General features: G+C 38.5%; 1 protein-coding gene across 8 annotated transcripts in view; it reads left to right on the forward strand.

The window, feature by feature from the left end:
• ADCY2 (adenylate cyclase 2) overlaps window positions 1-23,236 on the forward strand; it is a 237,679-nt gene that overhangs the window by 180,322 nt on the left and 34,121 nt on the right. For all 8 annotated transcript variants that reach the window (XM_072853064.1, XM_072853066.1, XM_072853061.1 and 5 more), the window contains 2 exons: window positions 2,543-2,627; window positions 14,510-14,647. In XM_072853064.1, coding sequence (XP_072709165.1) covers window positions 2,543-2,627; window positions 14,510-14,647 — 223 coding nt within the window. The remainder of the gene's footprint in view (window positions 1-2,542; window positions 2,628-14,509; window positions 14,648-23,236) is intronic.

The raw sequence follows: 23,236 nt of genomic DNA on the forward strand, positions 1-23,236 counted from the left end.
TGATCCCTTGGTTATCCTCTACATGCCGTGTGATGGCACTCGGGATAATCTGCTCCATAACCTTCCCTGACACCGAGGGCAGGCTGACAGGCCTGTAGTTCCCCAGGTCCTCCTTCCAGCCCTTCTTGAAGATGGATGTCACATTTGCTAATCTCCAGCTTTTCACCACTCAGATCTGGATTCTGATACCACTTTTCCTTTTCCTTATCCTTAGTCCTTTTCTCTTTATCCTGATAATCAGAATCTTCTTCACCTTGCTATGTAATTCTTTTTCTTGTGCCACCCCAATAACATCATTGTTCATGTAAAACAGCTGCAAAGACCTTTTGTTCTTTCCTGTTGCCCGCGTGATTAAGTACTCTTCACATAAGCTCTCCTTATGCCATGTTAATTTTATTTCCCTTGCTCTCCAGTTTCTCTCACAAACATCTTCATTTCTTCTTCTACAAGGATGCACTGCAAACTTGACTCATAAGGCTATTCTTGTGTTGAATCATTTTTCAAGGTGTGCAGGCTCATTTTGTGTATCCTTCGTATCAGAGAATAGCAATAGTTTGAAATGCAGGAACGGCTACCTGAATCTTACTGAAAGACATATATGATTGGAAGTGTTTATGCATATATAAAAAATAAGCCTGTTAATTACATTCCTTTTCTTTCATCTCGTCTGCTGCTTACTATATTTTAAATTCCTAAGGGTAGAGACTAGTTTTACATACGCTGATGTACAGCTTACTGTCTCAGTCTCGATGAAAAATTCTTGGAGAACATGTATTCATAAGCAATAATGATTTTCAAATAACTTCTAAAAGCAACATTATTTCAAGATTAATATATGTTGTGAATTGCCAGTTGTTTGTTTTTCATCAGCTGTTCACATCAACCCAAAATCTGATGAATACTTAGCATATAAGAGGTTCTCTGAATGATTGGCAGGGCATCTCATAAATTATTCTCCAAAATGCTTTTAATGGCAGCAATACGGCATCAAATTGGTTTGTGACGTTAATGCTTTTTTGTTCTTTCCTGAAAATAGCTTCTATAACACTGTTGTTGAAACAGATCAAAATGTTTTCCAATATTTGTACGTAATCTAAGGAAATTGATCCATAGAGTTCTACTCCTAAATTTTAAGTATTATAGTTTCTAAAATGTATATATTTGAATTCAGATGTGATGTTCTCTAGAGAAGAGAGATGTATGCTTTTATTAATAATGTATTTTAATTATGAATCATACGTTTATGGAGGAGCTAACTTAACCTGTAACATTCATTATGGTTTTGTGGAAAAAGCAAGGCATATAAAACTTATTTCTAAAATGTCATGCCAATGTTTCTAGCATATAAGTTTTGATAAAATAAGATATTTGCTGGTGCTCAAAGGAGTTGAGAGATATTTTTTAATTCTGTAAAAATGTCAAATCTGTGGTTAAAACTGAAAGCAGACTCTCAGGTGAGGGACTTCATGACGGCATCTATATCCCTTGCTTAAACAACTCAGTTGGTCCAGAGCTTCTCATCTCCTCTTGGCATTCATTAAACATAATTAGGTCCCACTGCATCTTTCCCTAGGCAGCCATGCTAAGTAGCTCTCGTATGGTGCCTGATGGAGCAATCACGCTCTACTGTGGTATTCATATAGAGAAATTTCCACATTTGCAGAATGAATGCATTCACGGATTGTTTCTGCATTCCTATTTCTGTTTACTGAGTATCCAGGGATGCTATTTTGGCTAGACTTTCCTATTTATAACACACAAGAAAAGGATGAGCTAGAACGCTGCATAAGGATGATTTCAGGAAGAGTATAGATTACTCAATTTTTTTCATTTAGTCTGTTGTTGCTTTTTCTTTTCTTCATGGCGTTGTTTTCCTTCCTATCCTGTCCTCTGATACTTCAGAATCTGCTGGCCAGCCAGTCAAATTTGATACCAAATGGAGCTTTCAGAGGTGTTGAATCCCTATCTATTCATGAAATAGCAGTCACTATATTAGGGCCCTTGCTGACTGAGAGGCTGTAGCATCACAGATATCACAGGTTCTAGCTGCAAGACACTGAAAACTGGGCATCATTGTCCCATGCTATTGCTTTTCCTACCTTTCGGGGGGAATGTACACTACCAACAAGTTTATTTTGTATATATATTAGACTCTTAAATTATAAAATCAACAGCATAAAAATACAGCAATAAGGATATTATTTAATACAGGCTTTCTACAGTAAAAACAAAACAAAACAAAACATTGCTGCTGTTAATGCACTCTGTCATTTAAATTATTTGTGTGGAAATCATTATCTTCTCATGGTAATTGTTTTGCAAAGTGAGAGGTAAAGCCAATTCAAGCATTCCTGAGTTGAGAAAGTGGCAGGAAAAAGGTCTGTCATTCTGGTAAGGATTGGAATCGTTTTTCCATGGTGTTGATGTTTAGAAGTTGCAACCTGCACACGGTAATTTTTCATATCATCAGTATTATACACCAAGAAAGGTCATGCTACAAATGTAACAGAGAAATTAATACATGTTTTCTTATTTCTTGTAGAACATCTATTCTTGGAATTTCATTTGGGGCTGCATTTCTCTTGCTTTCCTTCATTTTGTTTATCTGCTTTGCTGGACAGCTTTTGGTAGGTATTCAAGGAAATGTAATCCAGTAGTTAATGGTTTCTTTTAAATAACATGTTCTGATTTTGCCAAGTCACTCTGCCTTTGGCGAGTACCAGTTAAATGAGAAAGGCTTGCACACTCAGGCTTCAGAGGACATTGTTTTGTCCATGTTAACTTACTATAAAATGTCCTCATTTATCTGAAAAACAGAAAATGCCAGTGCAGTGACTGTCTGTACCGACACTGATACTCTCTTTCTCCCATGTGAAGCTGGATCCTCTGAGAGGTTTGCATTATTGTTTGATTGATTGTCTTTTCAAAATTTTTGCTATTCTGCTTACAGGTGACTCATGAGTGCTTTAATTTGGGGGACTGTGTATTTGTTTAAGTATTGTATAAGACCATTTTCTGAGTTTAGGGAATATTTCACAATAACAATTTAATTTGATATATAAAAATTTTATAGTAAAATTCTAATTTTGCCATTAAATGGTCCAGGTGTTATTGTAATGCCTATTAGTGTACCCAATAATATGCTGAATTTGAGAATTTAATTAATTGAAGATTTGGACAAACCTTTCAGTATTTCACAATGTAATTTACAAGTTTTATTGTCCTCCTTCCAGTCATTCTCAAATAGATCCAACATATAACTCCATCTAGAACAAGGTATTTCAGGATTTGTAAGAAAGTGAATGCAATTTGAATTTGGGATGTAACCTAGAATAAAGCTATCTGTATACTTGTTACTCAATCCCCACTTCTCCTCTATATTTGTATTTTTCCACAAGCTCCCATGGAGAAAGCTGAGAGAAAGATCTTTTATAAAAAAGCAAAACATGCACATGGGAAAGGCAATTACACCACTATGCAGTAAAAGAGTAAGGAAAGGTGGCCTGGCAGTTGAAGCAAGAAACAGAGGAAACGGGATTTTATAATTTCTCCCTCTTCCCTTGTGAGGCTTGTAATTAACCAGGACATGTTTTTAAGAAAATGTAATTAATCTACATTTCAGTTGTCTTTCCAATAAGGTAGGGATGCTGCCACTGCGCAGGAATTAACCTGAGATATAATGCAACCGTATTTTTAAATATTTTAAATCCTTGGAGTGAGGTCCTAGAGGTATTGCTATCACTTAACAGCAAAAATTAGTTCTCATGTAATGTCATGCTTGATTGCTGTTTTTTATTGACATAGGAGTAAAATGATGGAGTCAGAGTACTGTTGTTGAATAAGCAAATTAAAAAAAAAAAAATCCTTCAAGGAAAAGCCAGCCTTTTTCCTGTAGGAAAAAGAGGTGCCAATGAAATGGTGTCAAGAAGTGTTGGGATATACACTCTCCTGGGGCTTTTATTTATAATGTAGCTTAGGAGGAATACACATGTATTTTTCTGCATTTAAAGGGATGGCTAAGCAAATATCCCAAGTCAGTGTTGAGGAGTCGTGCCACTTGAATAATGTCTAACACCTACGTTCAATGCTGTTTTTCCTATATCTTGTATGTACTGTAAATACTTTCCAGAAATGGACACCTATTATTGCATTTCTGTTGACTTGCAAGATGTCATGTTCTAACCTAAATAGGTTGAAGAGGAGCTATTTATTTCTATGTCTTTATGAGTTCAGCTGCTCTAAAGCTGAAGGTAGGCTGCTAAGAAGCCTTTCAGCAAGTAAGTTATGACCATAGTTGATGCAGTGCTGCCTTTCCTTCATGAGCATGGATGTAGTCCTGTAAGGTGATGGATGAGAGGCAGCTAACAAGAGGCAGTAGGTTTATCTTTCCGCTGTCCTCTCCCTAAGATTTCTTCCTTCATGTCAAAATCCAAGTATTGTTTTGCAGCTTTAACCACAGTGACACTGTATGTTATGTTTTGGTAGCATATCCATTGCAGTATCTGACCCATAACTGTAAATACTTTATTTCTAGAAAAAAAAGCCTGAAATTCTGAAGTGAACAAGTATCAATATCTAAGTTTTAACACTATAGTGTCAGCATTAACAGAAATCAAGCTTTATCATCCTAATCCCGATTGGGTTTGGGGTTTTTTTTGCCAGTGTGGGTTTTTCCCACATCTTTTTCTAAAAGGGTATGTTTTGGATTCCCTTGCAGAATGCATGTAGTAAATGTGGATGTGCTTGTGTGTACACCCACCTGCACGTAATTACAGAGTTTAAAATGACCAAATACCTCTCTTCTAAAAACGCACAGAAGGAGAAGAGAATTTTTTGGGCCTGACTGACCCAGACAGATGAGCTGTGGTGGGTTAGCCTTGGCTATGGGCCAGACACCCAGCTGCTCACTCACTCTACCTCCTCAGCAGGATGGGGGAGGAAAATAGGATGAGAAAGCTCGTGGGTTGAGATAAAGGCAGGGAGATCACTTACCAATTACTGTCATAGACAAAGCAGTCTCAACTTGGGGAAAATTCATTTAATTTATTGCCGATTAAAATAGATTTGGGTGGTAAGAAGCAAAAACAAACATTAAAGCCACACCATTCCTCCCCCCTCTCCCAAACTCAGCTTCACTCCTTCGCTCCAGATTCCTCTACCTCTGCCCAGGCAGCACAAGTCGGGGTGGAGGGTGGTCAGTACATAAACATTTCTCTCTGCTGCTTCTTCCCTTCACACTTTCGCCCTGCTCCAGCATGGGATCTCCACAGGCTGCAGTTCCTTCAGGAACATCCACCACAGTTGGGTCCAGCATGGGTCCTCCATGGGCTGCAGTGTGGACATCTGCTCCAACATGGAGCACCTTTTCCTCCTTCTCCTCCTCTGACCTTGGTGTTCCCTCTGCTGTTTCTCACTCTTTTTGTTCCCTCCTCCTCTCTGCCCAACGTTTTCTACCCTTCCTTCCCCAGGCTTTCCCCGAGGCTCCCGCCCGTGGCTGAGGGGCTCAGCTGTGCCCTGCGGCGGGGCCGTTGGAGCCGGCTGGAACCGGCTGTGTCCGGCACGGGGCAGCCCCGGCCGCTCCTCACAGAGGCCGCCCCTGCAGGCCCCACCACCAACCTGGGCACCTGCACCCGGTACATAAACGTGCAGTAGTAGTACCTGGCTGTTACGAGATTTATAGAGTGGGACCTGTAGTGCTGGCAAAGACAGCAAAATCTAAGTTCAAGTTGGGACACCTGGCTGTCACTGCATTATGCGCTCCTCTCAATACTTTGACACTTTGCCCTCTCAGTCTCCACCGATTATAAATGGCTGTCACCACCGCAGAGTAAGTCACACAAACCCCAACTTTGAACAAGGTTCTCTGTATGATTTTCATTTCATTGGTAAATGAAAAAAACCATCCAGACTGTAATGCTAAAATTACTAGCTCTTATTGAATTTAATTACAATATTGTAAGAAGACATCTTTGCCCGCTCTTTCACTCTGAGTTTATTATTAGTTGATTTTACTGTTCAGCAGCACTGCAGCACAGTCCAACTCAACCTGTTGTGGAGTCATAATATCAGACATTAAATAAGAATAGGAATGTTTCCATCAAACGATGCGGCAAAGCAGTAGCACAAATAACAAGGTTACAGACTTCCAGATCCTGCCTTTGCGGCGTGTCATCCCCTGCCAGCCTTGGGCAAACAGGCCGAGGGCAGGGAGGGCTGACAGTTCTCATAGAAACAGTCGTTTGCCCATAGGCATTAAACCTTTGTCAACCCTAGCTAAAATTGGTGTATGTCCTGAAACTTGACATGGATTTATATCCTTTGTATTCTAATTACTTCTTTGTGCCTATGCAATTTTTAATTTTTTTTTTTACCTTTTTAGATAATCACAGTATTCAGAGTTAAATCTTAAGATTATGAACATTTTTGGTCTTAAAGATCCTTTTTGGCTTATATTTTCATATTTTAAATGTAGGCTATTCTTTTTTGTTAATTTTGAATATTTTCTTTGAATTTTCCTGGAGAGGTTTCCTTCCCGAATTACGTGCAGATAGAGGACAGTGATTGTCCTTTAGCTCATATATTTTCTGTGTCTCTTCTCTTTATCTTCTTGAAGTATAGACGAGTTCATAGAACAAGTGTGAAATGTCTCAGACCTGGCAACTGTTAGATGTGTTTTACCTCCTGATGTGAATGCAAGGAAGCAGAGATCTGGTTACCTAAATGATACATTGGAAAATGTAATGCAATCAATAGAAAAAAAACACAGTAAGCACGTAAAGGATAGCTCTCTGTGGTAGCTGAGGTAGCCTGATGAGGAAGTATTAGTCTCAAGCAGATGTTCTTTGTGCATTGATTCAAATACTGTCTCAAAAATTTCTTTGCATTACCTGGGACATGCGTGCACTTAATTGATACCACATACTCTTTGTGTCAGTTATTTTCCATGAATATGAAATGGCTTTTTGTTGCATATGTTTATACCTTGCAAACCTATTTAGCTACTTCAGCTAATGGGGAAGATTAGAAGTAAAAGCATTTCTTTCCTATCATCTCATCTGAACATGTTTATAGTCTCTCTTAAATATCCAATTGAACCATGGAATTAGCCGAACACAATACCAACAAAGCAAATATCAGAAAATAACTGGCTCCACAGTTGAGAAAGATGCTCGGATTTGAGGTCACTGGAGCATCTAACAGATTGCAGCCAGTATGTGAGCAGTCCTGTCCCTTCTAGAAGAGAGCATGTTATTTATTAGTTGCATTACACCGCACCACTGTATAAACAGTGATATACAATCTTTGCCTTTGTTTGCAGGGATTTGTATTTTACTCTAAAGCAATTGGCATTGCTACTTAACAGTCAGAAAGACTGTGTACACTTAAGATACTTAAAAGCTCTACAGGGATGGGAATATCAGCACCAGCACTACTTGGAAATTATTTTCGACCTGGAATATTACCTCTGATGAGAGTGTCTCTCAATGCAGATAAGAATGAAAGATCGGGGTCCTTCAGTTTCTTCAATAGTAAGGCTTTCCTTGTGAATGAAGATCAAAACAGGGATGAGGGAAGGCAGGGAGAACCCAGAGAGGCACTTTGGCATCTACAGCAGGGTCCATGAAAGAGGGTCATCAAACCTAAAAGTCATTCTGATGAGTTTCTAGCACAGGCACTGCAACAGCAAATCCATCATTACTAAGTTAAGTACTGTGTTCAGACTTCAGGAACTGTTAGAAATGTACTGATTTAAGTAACAAAAATCCTTCTTCTTACTCCTTCTTGAGTTATATGTTTATGACATGTTATGTGATTGTGACCAACTGAAGAAGTTGGCTAACCTGGTGAAAACCACAAGTTTCTTATGTCTGTTGTGCCAATAAGTTCTCTTTTAGTATTTTTTGATGAGTGAGACTATGTTGAATTTTTTAAAAATCTGGCAATGCTGCCTTTTACTGTCTTTGCCCAAGATGAGATTGTAAATTACCTCCAAATAAAGAGATATCCGAGTGTGCTTCCTAATACCAACAGTCCAGTATGCAAAGAATTTTCCCTACAGTTAATTAACAAGAAAGATGAAAGCAGAGAGCATCCAGATTGTTTTGAAGGTTCTTCTACATGTATTACCTGAGAGGTGATATCCATGATGTGTAAGTACCGCAGTATGGTCACAGGTCAGGGCTTCTGTTGTGCGAGGCAGTTTTTAGGTGGTAGCAACTTACCTGGAGATCAAGACTTGGTCAACGTAGAACGTAGCATTCAGAACTTCTTTCTTCCTCTAGTTCAGTGCCCTGAGCACTGTCTTTAAAAAGTCATTCAGGTTTGCTCTTTCTCAAAACCAGTGGCTCTTTAAATATTTCATGTGACATAGAAAAACTTTGACAGGAGGGACTGAGAACGTCTTACCTTAAAATAGAATATAACACAGCGGCTGTACGTTTTCTTGAGGAAAGCAGCACAGGAAGTACCAGGACTGAACTCTGAGTGCCTAAAGGCATATTTATACGGCTCACTGCTGTGTTCTTTCCTTTGAATTAGACAGTTGAAATGAAGCACATGGCCATTTTAACGTGACCCTTTATGAAGGATAATAAACACTGCAAAGTATGGTGAAATTAAAAACATGATACTGACTTTAGTTTTTCCTGTTATTTCTTTATTCAGGATTCTAGCTTTTGTCAAACCAGTTGTATCCAATATAGGTTGAGCAGACTCTTCACCTGGATGCATTTTGTATGATTCAAAATGCCTGGCTTAGATTTACAGGTGCCACCATGGAGTTCAAAAGTTTGGTGTTACAGTACTCATTTTAGAAGTGCTTTGGTCCTTTTTATCAACAATAGGACCATTAGAAAGTATGCAAAGTATAAGCTTGTGTCTCTACAAAAATCACCCTTCTCCAAGCTTAGGTCAGTGTAATCACTGCCAGCCAGTTCTTTGGATTTGAACTTTGGTGTCTTCTTCAAGTCTGACTGAAAATGAGCATGTGAAAAAAAAAGTGAATTTTGGGGCTTTTTGTTTCTCTTGATTTCATTCTTTGTAACATCAGTATTAGTAAAATATTAAGTTGTATTTGAATGCAAAATGAAAAGAGCAATAATAGAACTATAGAAAATGTGATTCACTGGCGTTCTGTAAATAAGAGGTCTTCAGTCAAGATGTTCCAACCTCTGCTAGCATGTGAAGGAGAAGTGTGACAGCTCTTGCGACACTGTCTTTCATCTACAACATAGCTGTCACAATTAATTCTTGCACCAGTTCCTTGATCTCACTCAGAAAGACAGCATTCATTTTGTTAAATGCTGAAGTAGGCTTTTGTGTGTGGAAAGACAACACAGGATACATTTTAATAATCTGAATATTCAAAATAAGTTATTACTCACTATCATGCTGAGCTGTCACATCAGATTTAACATGTTCAGATGAAAAGGTAATACGTTAGTCACCTTTCATACTACAAATACCTATTATTTCTAGTTGGTAAATGATAAACACTGAACCATATTCTGCCAGCTCCGCGTAGAATAAACAGAGAAGCTAATGCTACTGAGATCTGATGTCTTACCCTTCTTGCATGCTTTCTAGAAATGACTACTTTATTCCTTTCATCTCATTCTCATTTTTTTTAAGAAAATTGCAAATGAGACAACATTTACAAGAAAAAGTGTTTGACGTAAGCTTATGAATCAGCAAAATAAACCTGCATAGTTCAACCAGTGCTATTAAGAGTCTGAGTTTAATGATCACCCCACCACTCCAGTTCTGCTTCCAGTAGTTCCCTAAATTTTCAGCAGTACTGAACTGCTGCGGTTGTGCTATATATGGACTGGCTTAAGACTGCTCAAAAGTGAAATGAAGTTCAGCAAATCTGTTAATTCACATAGAGAATTACTGATCAACAGTGTATTCTTTCATGTTTTCCAAGGAATTTCTACTCAGTGGTTTAAAGATTTTTAGTGTGAATCAGGGTTTTGTCACAAATTTTCCGTTCAGGAGCCTCATTGGCTTAACCTATGTAGGCTGCTCTCTCTGCTAATTAGAGAGACCTGTCATCTCTTTAACAAACCATGTGGGCATGACAGATGTACCAAATAAACAGTGGTCCTTCCCCTGCCAGAGCTCAGAGCTGTGCATTAAACAGCCTGTCAAGAAAGGCATCACTGAGTTCTGGTGTGCTTCTGTATTACAAGTGGAAATAACTATCTACAACTTCATTTTTGAAGCTGCGGTGTAACAACACATTTTTATTCAGGCCAGAGCCAGCAATATCTGTAATTGTAGCAATAGCAGCTGGAAGAATGGAATCTCTTTATTGATTAATCACACTGGCTGAATGATATGTTGTTTCCTGAAATTTATTTTATTCTCCAGAACTTTTCGTAGTGATAAATTTGCCCAGAGAACATATTTTTTTTTAAAAAGGAAGCAGAAAAATAGCTTTTTAAACAAATGTAGAAAGTCAGTCCAATTAGTTCCTCCTTGCTAAAAATACATTAGCAAAGTCAGGTGACATTGATCAAAAATCTTGTAAACAAAGGAAATTTAGACTTATTGCAAGGAATTTTGGTACAGAAGTTGCATAAGTCTGTTCAAAAGTGTACAGGTACTTGGAAAGCAATAACGCAGTCCTCAGCAATAAATGCAATTCTCAGCATGGACATTGCTAAGTAATCTCAGCAATTCTGTGTACTGTAATTTTTTCAATGATTACTTTAAAAAAATGAAGAACGTTCAAATTTAACAATTGGAAGCATTGATGTTAAAGTAGAAAAGTCTGAGAAGCCTCCATCACTTGATGCCAACATTCGTGTATTTAGATATTGGGATTCAACAGAGATTTTCTGTGTGAAACTTAATTTTATCTTCAGAATTAACATAACACAAGTTGTTCGTTTGTGCAGAGGAAACCATCAGTTTATGTCGCTTAGCACTAGAAAAACATGAAAGCATCTTTTTTATGACATTGTTTTGCATCTGTTACTGAGCCATGGTTTTTAAAGTTCTGAAATGGAAAATGGGATGTGCTAGAGCTTCTTGAATCCAGTGGAGTTCAAGAGTCATGGGAGTGCTCCTTCACGGTCCCCTGGAGTCCAATTTGATGGAATTAAAGACCCAGGGGATCTTCCTGTCCCGCTCCCATTGATGGAAGGCTGTCAGTATCGTGTCCTAGGTACAACCACTAGTGATGTTGAGCACGTATTCCCAATAAGCACACAGGCATATACTGTACACACAGGAGCAGCCACACAGATACACAGAGAGAGCAGCTCTTTTACCAGCACCCACATAAAAGCAAGCAGCAGTCATGCAAATATGAACAATACTGATGGTCTAGTTCCTCCTTTCTGGCTGATCAGGACTGAAGTTTGCTAGTGGAATATACACACACCCTGACTGTTGTCATCCACAGGCACACTCGCGTTTGTGGGCTACTCATTATGGACTTTAAGTCCATGCCCAGCCTCTGCCCCCCTTTTGCAGTGATTAGCTCAAACCTTGGGTGTCTCCAAATGTAGGTGTCCTACTTACCAGCCAGTCCAGCTTGAAGTTTCCTAATGGTTACACACACACTCCCCCCCCACACACCCTATGGGTCTCTCCAGGGACTGGTCTGAGACACTTCAGTTGCTGGCACCCAGGCCCCCAGTTGCCTCAGACATGCCATCTCTCTCTCTCCAGTGGCTGGCACCTGTGCTGTGCTACTTGCCATCTAGTCCAGCATGAAGTTTGCTAGCATTTTCACACACGCAGGCTCAGAATAAGGACTGCACTTACACAGAAGACGGTTAGAGGTAGGATTTAATAAGAATATGCAATAGACTCATTTAGACAATTGTTTACATGCAGCCATTTCCTTTCATGCCCTCTCTTCTCCAGTTACCTACATTTGTTCCTCCCTGACCCACATTTGACCCACCACTCCCTAAACATCCTGTAAGTTTTCCACATACCCATAATACCCTTAAAACATACCATAATGTTTTACACCATCCAAAGTTTCTCTCTGCTCCATTGCAAAATTATCTGCCCCATGCTGGCATCCTATCCTTTTAGGCAGTAATTGCCTTTAGTCTGCAGGGCATCCTGGAAAGGGAGTTTTTTTCATTGAGGCTTCTTGGTAGGTTTCCCATCAGAAACCATGGCTGAAACATTCTCCTTCAATGGTCTTAGGAGCAACAGATTCAGTGGCTTCTGTTCTTCACTGATTAGGTTACTTTGGTTCCACCGTCTATCATTGTCCTTTTGATCATCACCAGGTCTTTGTGTTTAATTTGATTAGCCTTTAGTCAGATAACCTAAAAACAGTAAAATTCATAATAAAATGTATCTGGTTTAGGCCAGATAATTTTTTTTCATCATTAGCTTCTTTTCTTGGAATTTCTTGTCCTAAAGACTTTCCTTGAACTGTATAGCTCCCTGTAACATAATTCAGGAAGGACGACATGATGTACTGCTTTATCTATATCATTTCTTATCCACTTTATATTCCTTGTACTTTCTTAGTGTTCCTGCCTAGTTTTGTCCCTAATCCAACCTATTCCAGCTACTTCTAAACTTCCAAGAAAATCACAGAACAATGTAGTCTTTAGGATAAGAAATTCCAAGAAAAGAAGGTAATGATGAAAAAAAAATTATCTGGCCTAAACCAGATAGATACATTTCATTATGAATTTTACTGTTGTAGTAAAGCTCCAGTGTGCTATAACAAAGACAAAGAGTAATTTAAGGCATGATTTCATGACTGTTTTAATTTGCCATAAATCCATGGTCCCTGACTCATTAGGTTTTAGGCAGACTAGACAGATAACTGAATGACCATTTTCACACAGATCCATTCCCTGTGTCCAGTTGAACACTCCCCTTCTGTAGCAAGAGCAGCAATCTAGGCTTTGTGCTTTTTACTTTATTAAAGTGGCAAGGATGACAAAACTTTTCTAAGATCTACATGTGGATTCAAATTATCCTGAAATTTGCTGTGTACTTAGGGGTGGAGAACAAAGTTTGGATGTTCAAAAAGGCATTTGAGCAGGAGTTTCTTGCTCAAAAATGCACGTCCCTTGAGTTTATGTGGGTTTTTTTTAATGTCCATCCTTGAGATTCTGATTATTGTTTCGACCTTCCTGAAACTGACTTCATTCACTCAGAATCTGTACAATCCAGTATGCAAAACTCCCTGTCATAAAAGGAAATAATATGTAAAAAAAGTTCTAGATATACAGTGGACTTGTCCAAATAGCGTGTAATTGGGAGGGAAATAGTTATGTGCAGTATGACAAAGACCTTCATGTGAACTACACCACATGTGTTGGGTAATAGTGTAATTTAGCATGATGTGCCATAGCTATTGACCCTGAACTAATAGATAAGTGCAGTAAATTAAGTCCTATATTTGGTAGTTTTTAGTGCTTGTGTTCTCATTTCAGAGGATTCCTGTGCTTGTATCTCTGCTGATTGCTGTGGCTGGGGTGAAAACAATATGTAAAGTGATCTGTGATAATATTAAGTAAATAGAGAAAACGAGTTGATAAAAAGCGAATACTTTTGTGGGACTGTCACATTCCTTAACTTTTCATTGCCTTTTTTACAGAAGTTTAATTTGGAAAGGGCACAAGATGCTTCTAGGCAACCTTATCTCCTCATTGCTAAAGTTTTGGGAAAATTAATATTTATTGGATGTGCCACAAATTGTTTATTCTGTGTGAGCATCTTGTGCCTCTAGGCACTATGTATGTATGAATGGAGGCTGTTGCAATGTGTTCTTGGAAACAGGTTAAATGAGTCAGAGTTTTTTATTGTTAATTTTTGCCACTATATAAGAAAAAATTTCTATTCACTAAATATTCTTTGTATCAAATTGTAAGTCTGATAGTTGTATGACATGCTTATTTGTTTTCTAAATAGTTTTAGGGAAGGTTGATTTGTTTTGCTGCGTTACCCTTCACTTAAAATGAATTATCAAACAAGTCTCCAAACAAATAAAAGAAAAACCCAGAAACCCCACTATTTTGTAGATTGCCAGGGAGATATCTATGTATACAGCCTTTATCCTGCTTGAGGAGACCTCTGGCTCTCTGTCAAAGACTTTGCAGAGTCATTATTTGCATTCTGAAGTTTCCAGAGGCTACTAAATATTGCTCTTTCAATTGAGCTGGGGGAGGTCAGTTTGTTTGCTTGTTTTCTACAGATATTAGAGGTAATGACACTGCTGTCAACTCTGTATTTGCTATTATTAGTAATATATATTGAATGTTTAATAAGGTACTTGCAAATTATAATTATTTAACAGAATTTATATTATGGCAGATATTTTAACTAAATTTGCATTTAGTTTCATGTATAATCATGATCTGTAACTCTTATGAGAATATAATAGTTGAATACTTCTGTACAATGTCTCAAGATTAATGCTGCCCTCAATCTTGAGCCTTCTTAATTCTACCCTTGTTTACAGTAATTAAATACACTAAAGCTATTTTTGTTTTCTCTTTTTTAAACTCTTTGCACTTAGCAATGTAGCAAGAAGGCATCAGCTTCATTGTTGTGGATCCTGAAATCATCTGGAATAATTGCAAACCGTCCTTGGCCACGGATCACTCTTACATTGACAACCACTGCTATAATATTAACTATGGCTGTATTCAACATGGTAAGGGAAAAAGGGGTAATTTTTCTTGGCTTTTTTGTTCTTTTAAGATCTTTTTTTTTTGTCTTTGGATCTTTTTTTTGTTTAGATGTCGAATTTATGGCACATGACTATGCCAGGAACCTACATGATAGTGATTGCCAGAGACAGAAATGTAAAGCAGAGCAACAGAAAACATACTGTACAATGGGGACCTCTGCAAACAGAATGCTCAGCAAGACCTTGGATCTTGGCTAAGTTTATTAAAGAAAAATGTAATTTATAAGGAATAGAAAATACTTAAATCCCAGATTTGAATTATTCAAATCCCTTGCTCATCTATGCATTGCTTAGAAAAACAGAGTATTGCTCAAAGAATGAAGTATCTCCTCACAGGATGTGTGGAAAACGTGCAAAACAAACTAAGCTTTATTCAGATTTGTGATGCTCCTCTGCTGATCACAACATGATCATAATGTATACATTACTGAATTTCATGATTGTCTTTTTTTTTGAAAAAGGAAAAAAAATTCAGAGTTACATTGAAACTTCAAAAGTACTGAACTACAAGTTTGTTAGGGCTTACCTCTACTTTAGGCATTTCCACCTGTGTTTTTCATTTCTCTCCTAATAGGCAAAATCCATGTAATTCTATTATTCTTTTGTAACTCTAGCAAATACAGAGTAGATCTGTCATTAGTCTGCATAAAGCCTGAATCTTAATGTCCTCATCTATTCTGAAGGATGTGTTGTCTAATGGGATGAGCAGCATATGGGATCAAAAAATTTCCTTTGTTTTGCCCTATTGGCTGACCCTGCCCTATTCATAAACCTGTGTTCCAGCTCAGTTCTGTATCTGCAAAATAGGAACTGTAATATTTATTTAGGTAATGTTTTCATTACAACATTAATGCATAGATATTGGTCACATTTCAAGTGAGTGAGATGTGCTCTTCAGTGCTTTTGAAATTGCAACTCTAGCGCTTCCTTGAGTTGCTGGTACTTTTGTTACTTGAGGTTCATAAAGGACTTAAAGATTGATAATACCTACACTGTTTTGTTTTTTCCACAACGTTTCAGGGCACCCTTAGTCAATCATTTGTTACAGTAAGAACTAAACTTGTCAGAATGATGTAGTGATGTAATGTGGGCTTTTAAATGTGAACACTTGAAATTTCCGGTAGAACCTTCTCTCCATTTGTTCTATTAAATGATCCTAGTCTTGTTTTTGTTGGTTTTCTTTCCAGGAAAGTAGATATTTTCCTTTCTTTCTCCTGCTTTTTTTAAGGAGACAAGATAGACCCAAAAACAATTCCATGTTCAAGAATTTAAAATTCAGCTAATTGAATTTGGTGTTTGAGGCTGGTAGAGGAAAAACTCAAAGAAGCAGTGTCTGGAAAATGAGAAAATAAGCTCACTTTTTAGCAGTGAAGGCAGTTAGCAATGGGAACAAATTATTCTGAAAAGTTGTTGGTTCTCCATCACTTCTTGTCCTCAGCTGAAGACTATGAACAATAGTCTTTATGAGCAGCCTTTATGAACAATAACCTTTAGCCAAGCAAAAGTTATTTGGGATACGACAGGACAAAACCTGGAGATGGAGTAGCTTGTAAAATGTAGGTCACATTAGACTTTCTCTTATTTTGAACTATATAATTGTGTAAGATGAAATGAAATAACCTACTTGGGTTTAAAGCATACTTTAAGTTAGAGGTCATGCAACCATATGGTTAGTTGTTAAGCTAAAAGAAGATATGGTCACCAACTGTTTTTTCCCTGGACTGAAGTTCGACTGTTGTGTACAGCTCACTTCAAATTTGGCTTTCAGCTAGTAAAAGACATTTTAGCAAAAAAGCAGTTGTTCAGTACCTCATTTTTAGAAAAAGTTTTTAGTTTTATTGGTTCAAGTCCACTTTTATGTGGACTGAATGTTACAGAAAAACTTAATAGGCTGTATTTTAAAGTCTTTGTGCCTTATCAGTAATGACTGCAGTATTACAAATAATCATGTTCCATGATATTCATGAGATGATCATTTTAAGTGTAATTCCCACCTTGAAACTAAACCTTAATAGTTTGACTAGCAAAAATGACTTTAAATGTGATTGTGAAATTTGCATTTCCTTAATATTAATAGCAAATTGTGGGAGAGACTCTGAAGTATCATTATTATATCTCCAAGCAACATGTACTTAATAGCAGAGTCCATTAACTGCATTTATTTCCATGAACTCTTTCAGTAGAAAAAGGCAAAATGTAGCCATTAAGATTTAATGGAGATAAAAAGCGTCTAATCATCTCACACCTAATAAATCATAATTAAGACCAAAATGTCAAATAAAATTCAGTCTTTATGGTCAAGGGACATTAGAAAAGAGTGGGGGTGCAATTTTATTTCAGATTAGCTGTTTCAGCATACATCTGAATCTAGTCTTCACGTTTAAGAGGTATATAGTCATGATCAGTGGAGGGAAGTTAAAAAACAGATAATATGACATAAGTATCAAATACTTCTTAGCTGAAGGGAGAGGGTGACTAATGCTGCTTCCATTGAGCCATTGAGATCTGGTGCCATATATAGAGTAGGGCAACAATCAATGGTTGAGGAAAACTGTTTTTGCGAAGCTGACCTGCATTAAACTGAACATGAGAAAGTATATTTCAGGGAACGATCTAGACATCTCAGAGAGACAGTAGGACTGCATGACTGCAAAGGGTTGATTCTTGGAAGCTGAATGAATGACTCTATACAATACATCAAATTATTGTGCCTCACCATCCTCTGGGACTCGTGATCTCGAGGAACATGGCATGATGAAAGAGGCCTGGAACAACTCTTTGTTCAGTGACTTCTGCATCAAATGCATGAATGGTTCTTGGCACAGCAACAGGATCTCAAAGCTATACTGTCCCAGGGGGTGCCCTAACTACCAGCTTTCAGTTTCAGGATCATAGAATCATAGAATCATAGAATAGTTTGGGTTGGAAGGACCTTTAGAGGTCTTCTAGTCCAAACCCCCTTTAATGAACAGGGACATCTTCAATTAGATCAGGTTGCTGAGAGCCTCATCCAACCTGATCCTGAGTGTTTCCAGGGATGGGGCATCTACCACCTCTCTGGGCAACCTGTTCCAATGTTTCACCACCCTCATTGTAAAAAATTTATTTCTTATATCTAGTCTAAGTCTACCCTCTTTTAGTTTAAAACCATTACCCCTTGTCCTATCGCAACAGGCCCTGCTAAAAAGTTTGTCCCCATCTTTTTTGTAAGCCCCCTTTAAGTACTGAAAGGCTGCAATAAGGTCTCCCGCAAGCCTTCTCTTCTCCAGGCTGAAAAACCCCAACTCTCTCAGCCTTTCCTCATAGGAGAAGGGTTCCACCCCTCCGATCATTTTTGTGGTCTTCCTGTAGATGTAACTTGCTTTCCTGTCTTTTGTCCAGTGAATTTTGAACAACTGGACTATTGCCTTTGAAAGAATATGTCTTTAAAAATGTGAAGACTGATATAGGTTTGAGTATTTTTGCTCCATTGTTTAATGTACATCTGTGAGCACGAGCTGCCTTAAATGATGCAAGTATTGGCCCCATATTGTTCTCCCTGTAGTCATGGCTGATATCCCATGTTTTAATAATGACAAATAATTAAGCAAACCTGCTTACATTCTCATAGTAGAAAGTTGGGTTCTTTAATATACCTTCCTTTTAGTGCAGCTAACTCTGTTAATACAGTTGCTGACCTTGCTCAGTGCTGTATTTTTAATAGGCAAGCTCTTTGGCAGATACGCTCTAATTATATATCCCCACAGTGCCTAGCACATTGAAGACTCTGTTTTGGACGGTGGCTAATGCATTTCTTTTAAGAAGAATAAACAGACACTGCCTAGAGCTTGACCTGGCCTAGGAGTTGGAAGGAGAAAGGGAAATGTACAGCTGCAGTCATGTTATTTAAGTAGTACGTGCAGGGCCCCATCACAAATCCGTTCCAGATTATAGACAGGATTTAAGAAACTTACTAAAATCAGTATCAGTCTAGGTACACTGGACTAGCAGAGATGCACTAGCAGGTGAGATGCCATCCTGAAATAATGTTTACAGCAGTTCTGGTGTCTTCCAAGCATGTGGGGAGAGAGAGAGTCGTGCTGTCACATGATTGTTTGCTCCACAGTCCAGCAAAGATGAACCCACATAAGTGAGCACCACTCCATATCTGTCAAATACCACGATGGTATCTGAGTTTGTAAAGACCCAGCCTTTACAAATTCATTAGGTAAGAGAGACTCCTTGTCTCTCTTACCTAATGCTGCTGGGACCTATGGACAAGGCAGTTACTTGTCACTGCACATTGCCCCTATGGGGAGGCTGGGACTTGAGTACATGGGGACATATAGATAGTTATGCATTTTCACTTGGCACACAAACTTTTATAAAAAATTAAATGAAATTACTGAGCAATTTGAATTTGGTAAGTTTGACTGTTAACAAGAGACACACCACAGGACACCAAATAACACAGATGCATGAGCACTTTGAAGCTAAGAAGTCTTGTACAAACCCAGAGACAAAATGCTCTAAAAATCCTATTTGATGCAGTGTAGTACTCTCTGGATCTTCATCATCCTTTTCCAGCTTACCAGTATCTCAGCATCACCTCTTGTTTATTCAAAAAACACTTAATTAATAGTCTAGGTAGGTACTTAGCGTTCCAGGCTCTCCTTAAACTTCGGCTTATGAGCTTGTGAAGACAAGGAATGATACCCAAATTTGGAATTCTCTATATTATTCTTGGGGCATTCATGTGGGGATCTGGGGATAAATTCCTGACTCAGCTGCCAGACCAACTGGCATTTTTCAAAGGAAGCAATGATACGCATTTTGAGAAGAAAGTTCTCCTAAGCCACATGGAAATTTGGAGAGTTGGTAGAAAAATTAAAAACAAAGAAGAGGAGTCCTGCATGTTTCCTTAGAGGTTCAAACAAAAGATCAATGCTGAACAAAAGCATCATTGCTTCATTTTTTTTGTGTTAAGAAAAATGTAAATCCTCTAGTTCAACCTATGATACCAGACTTGCATGCTTCTGCTATACTTAAAAGTATACTCTTCTCACTCTATCTTTTGCTGAATGAAAGAGTAGGGCACAAACATGAACAACTTTGTTTACAACAGCACTATAAAAACCGTAGATCACTGTGTCTTGAGGAGATTGCATAACTCTTCTGGAACAGCAGAAAATTAATTTAAAGTATAGTTGTGTGTTCATATGAGGCAAGGAGGTAGTGAGGAGAGAGAGGGATGGTGACAAAGATGTTTTTTATACTTTTCTCTATAGTCTTCACATGTCCATTTCCAGTGTAATTTTATATAATAAGGAAGAGAAAACAATGATGGGATCAAATTAAATGTAAGCTGTAAATTCAATTGAGCTGCATTTTTTGGTAGCATGCCAGACCTTTGTTTTTGCTGTTTATGTGTTTCCACTGATTAAGCACAGCTCTGCTCTGGAACTGCTGATCCTGGAGCACCTCCTTCCTAAGGAGCTTACCTCTGGGCTGCAGGGTTCTTGCTGGTGTGCGAAAGGGCACCTGTTAGTGTTCTGAGGGTAGCCTATGCTTTCTTTTTGCCCAGAAAATGATATTAGTATTTGTCTTTACAGACGGCTACTGCATGACATCGTGCTACCACAGTTTCAGGACCACAGTTGAACTATCTGTGGCACTTGAATTGATTAATTTTGCCTTTTACTCTGTGATTCAGTAGTTCAATGGAGGGGTATTTCCCAGCTCTCTCCCTCCTGCCCACCTATCAGTCAACCCATTCACATAGGAACTATTAAAACTTTACACACTTTGTTGTTCATTCCATAATAATTTAATTCAGTATGCATTTGATTAGTGCACTTAATATTAAATTCTGCCACCTTTCCTTCTTCTCAGTAGGATGCTATTTTATGCACATTAACTTGGAAATCAGCAAGCCCACTTGCTTAGTAAGGTGAGATACAACCCATTCAACTTGGCCATGTTTACAGGCTATCAGGCCATGTTCATTGTGACACCTTGGTTCTGGTGCCTTGTGGATTGTAGAGAAGGGTTGAAAGTACCTTGGTGAGAAAGTTGGCTTTGTTTTTTAGTAAGATCTAAACTCGTGTATTATGTAGTCTTGTGCAGATTCTTGGTCAGATAACAAGAGAGATGCACCAACTTGCTTATGCCATGTTGTGGGGGGAGGGTCTGTCACCACATGGCTCCTATTGAAAGAAATAGCAGCACAGCAGGTATTTTCATCATGTGAGGCAAAAACCTCACAACTGAAGATTGCAGATTATATGAACACAAGAAAAGAAAAAGCTGTTAGAATATATGAAGTTAAAATGAGGATTTAATGGTAGTGTGCTCAGATGTTCCCTGGCAAACATTGGAATTCATAAAAAATATTGCTTTCATTTGAGTCATTTGAGTAGGTGTGACTGCTTAGTAGGACTGAGCTGTCTCTTACAAAAAAATACTATGTTGAAGAACAATATATATCTCCAAAGCGTGATAGCAGAGGTAGATAACTGATGAGAGACAAGAAAGACAAGTACAAACACATCATTCAGAAATAAGTGTTGTTTGGCTCATGGGAGATGACAACATTTCCATATCCTTTTTTTTTTCCTTTCTATATTTATTTATGTATTCATAGATATACCACATTTCATATAGCATTCTATGTATACAGGTAACATTTATAGGTCAGAAATGTCCTGTACAAAGCTCAAAACCAAAATTAAAATGCTTCAATAGAAATTCATATATATGAATATATATACACATATATGTTTATGTAATATAACTGTTTGAGTTCTTCATGATATATAATCTTTTGCTCTGTGGACATGCATGGGAAGGGATTCTGAAACTAAATACAGTGATTTCATGTTTGCAAAAAAAGTAAATGCGCTATTAGTGGGATGTGGGGACTCTCTCTGCCCATCCTTGGCAAATGACCTGGTTAACAACACCTATTAAGATGAGAATGTCAATTTAAATAGTTGGGGCCAGGGAGGGGGATTAAATACTTAAAGCTGTCTGGAGGGTCTTTGCCCCAAATTGTTCTTGTTAAAGAGGAAGACCAGCATCAGCTGGGTTAAACAGTAACCAAGGGACTTCAGAAGGAATTCTGAAGTAAAGAAGAAAATAGTGTGAGAAGTATAAAAGAAGCATGGAAATTTGTAACAGGAGGTAGAGACCTATGAGTGGAAACAGCTGACTGTCAAAACCTGGTTTGTGCCAGGAGTGCCGTAAGTCACTCCTCTGGCATCACACCCCTGCCTCAGCCAGCGAGAGCAGCCTCCCTGTCAGATACTGTGTGCTGGCTGCCCTGCAACTGGGTGGGCAACAGTGCGGGCTGTGACACACAGGGACCCATACCTCAGGTTTGTCTGTGTGCATGAACTTGCGGGGTGCTTTCTCACTAGCCTGTGCATGAACAATTTGTAGGGAGTTGCACAGGTGCATGTAAAGCTGGAGCACCCACATCTCCTTACAGGAGAGGTGTGCAAGTAGGGTAAGCCACGCTCCCAGAAGAGGGAGTGTGTGCATTTAACCCACACGTGTGCTGTGAGAAGGGACAGTTATGCATATGGCTCTGTGTGTGTGATTAGAGCTCTTTGGGATCAGTTATAGAAGGGTGTTTCAAAATCTGTAGGTGTTTATTAACATTTTGTAGGGTCTGTTTTTGCAGTTTATCTGTTGTATTACTGATACTGATCCTGAATGTGTAGTTCACTGACTGCGGGCTAATTATGTGTAGTTGCACAGAAACAGTCAGAGAAGCATGTTAGTGAGGGAAGACAACCTGAAAGTGCAACTGTACAAACAAAGGTGAGCACCAACTTCTTGTTAAAGCAGTCTTGGTGTTATCCCAAGCAGGTGGCATATTGATTGCCTTCACAAGTCTGCAACCGTCCTGCTTCTGTTTGAAGGGGTGTTACAGAGATAATGGTTTCAAACCTTTCTCAGCAGTGCCACAAAACATATCAAGGGGCACTGACCATGGGTGGTGTCTTGGGAGGTTGGATAGTCTTTAAAAAGAAAAAAAAGTCACTGTGCATGTAGAACAGTGCCGGGACACGTTGCCAAGGGGGACTGTGGGGTGTCCATCCTTGGAAGTTTTCAAGACTTGGCTATACAGGGCTGTGGCTCACCAGATCTAGTGTTAGTAAATCAATAAACCATTTTGATCCACATTTTGTTACTCTGAGTGAAACTGAGTAGTTTTTCCCTGGGGCAGTAGGTAAAGACGGGGATGGGGAAATAATTTAGAGGTGGGTTACAAACTGGCTACCTGCAGAGAACAACAGATGAGAGGGAGGCAACCTGTGGAGCTCTGCAATGGTCAACCCCGTGTGGATTTTCATATACAGTGTATGAGAGGGACTGTGAAATTTGGTAATGAAGTTAAGGGGACAAGCAATGTCTGTGAAGGAAAGCTTGGGATTTTAGAAAGGAAGAAGTCAGCTGAGGATTTGAGTAAAAGAACAAGGATGCAATTTAGCAGTACAGAGCACAAGATTAGGGTTGGTCTGACAGACCAGTGGCAAGAAATTCTGATACAAGTTGGAAGCTCATCAG

The sequence above is a fragment of the Ciconia boyciana genome, chromosome 2, assembly GCF_034638445.1.
Source record: "Ciconia boyciana chromosome 2, ASM3463844v1, whole genome shotgun sequence".
In the NCBI taxonomy this organism is placed as follows: Eukaryota; Metazoa; Chordata; class Aves; order Ciconiiformes; family Ciconiidae; genus Ciconia; species Ciconia boyciana.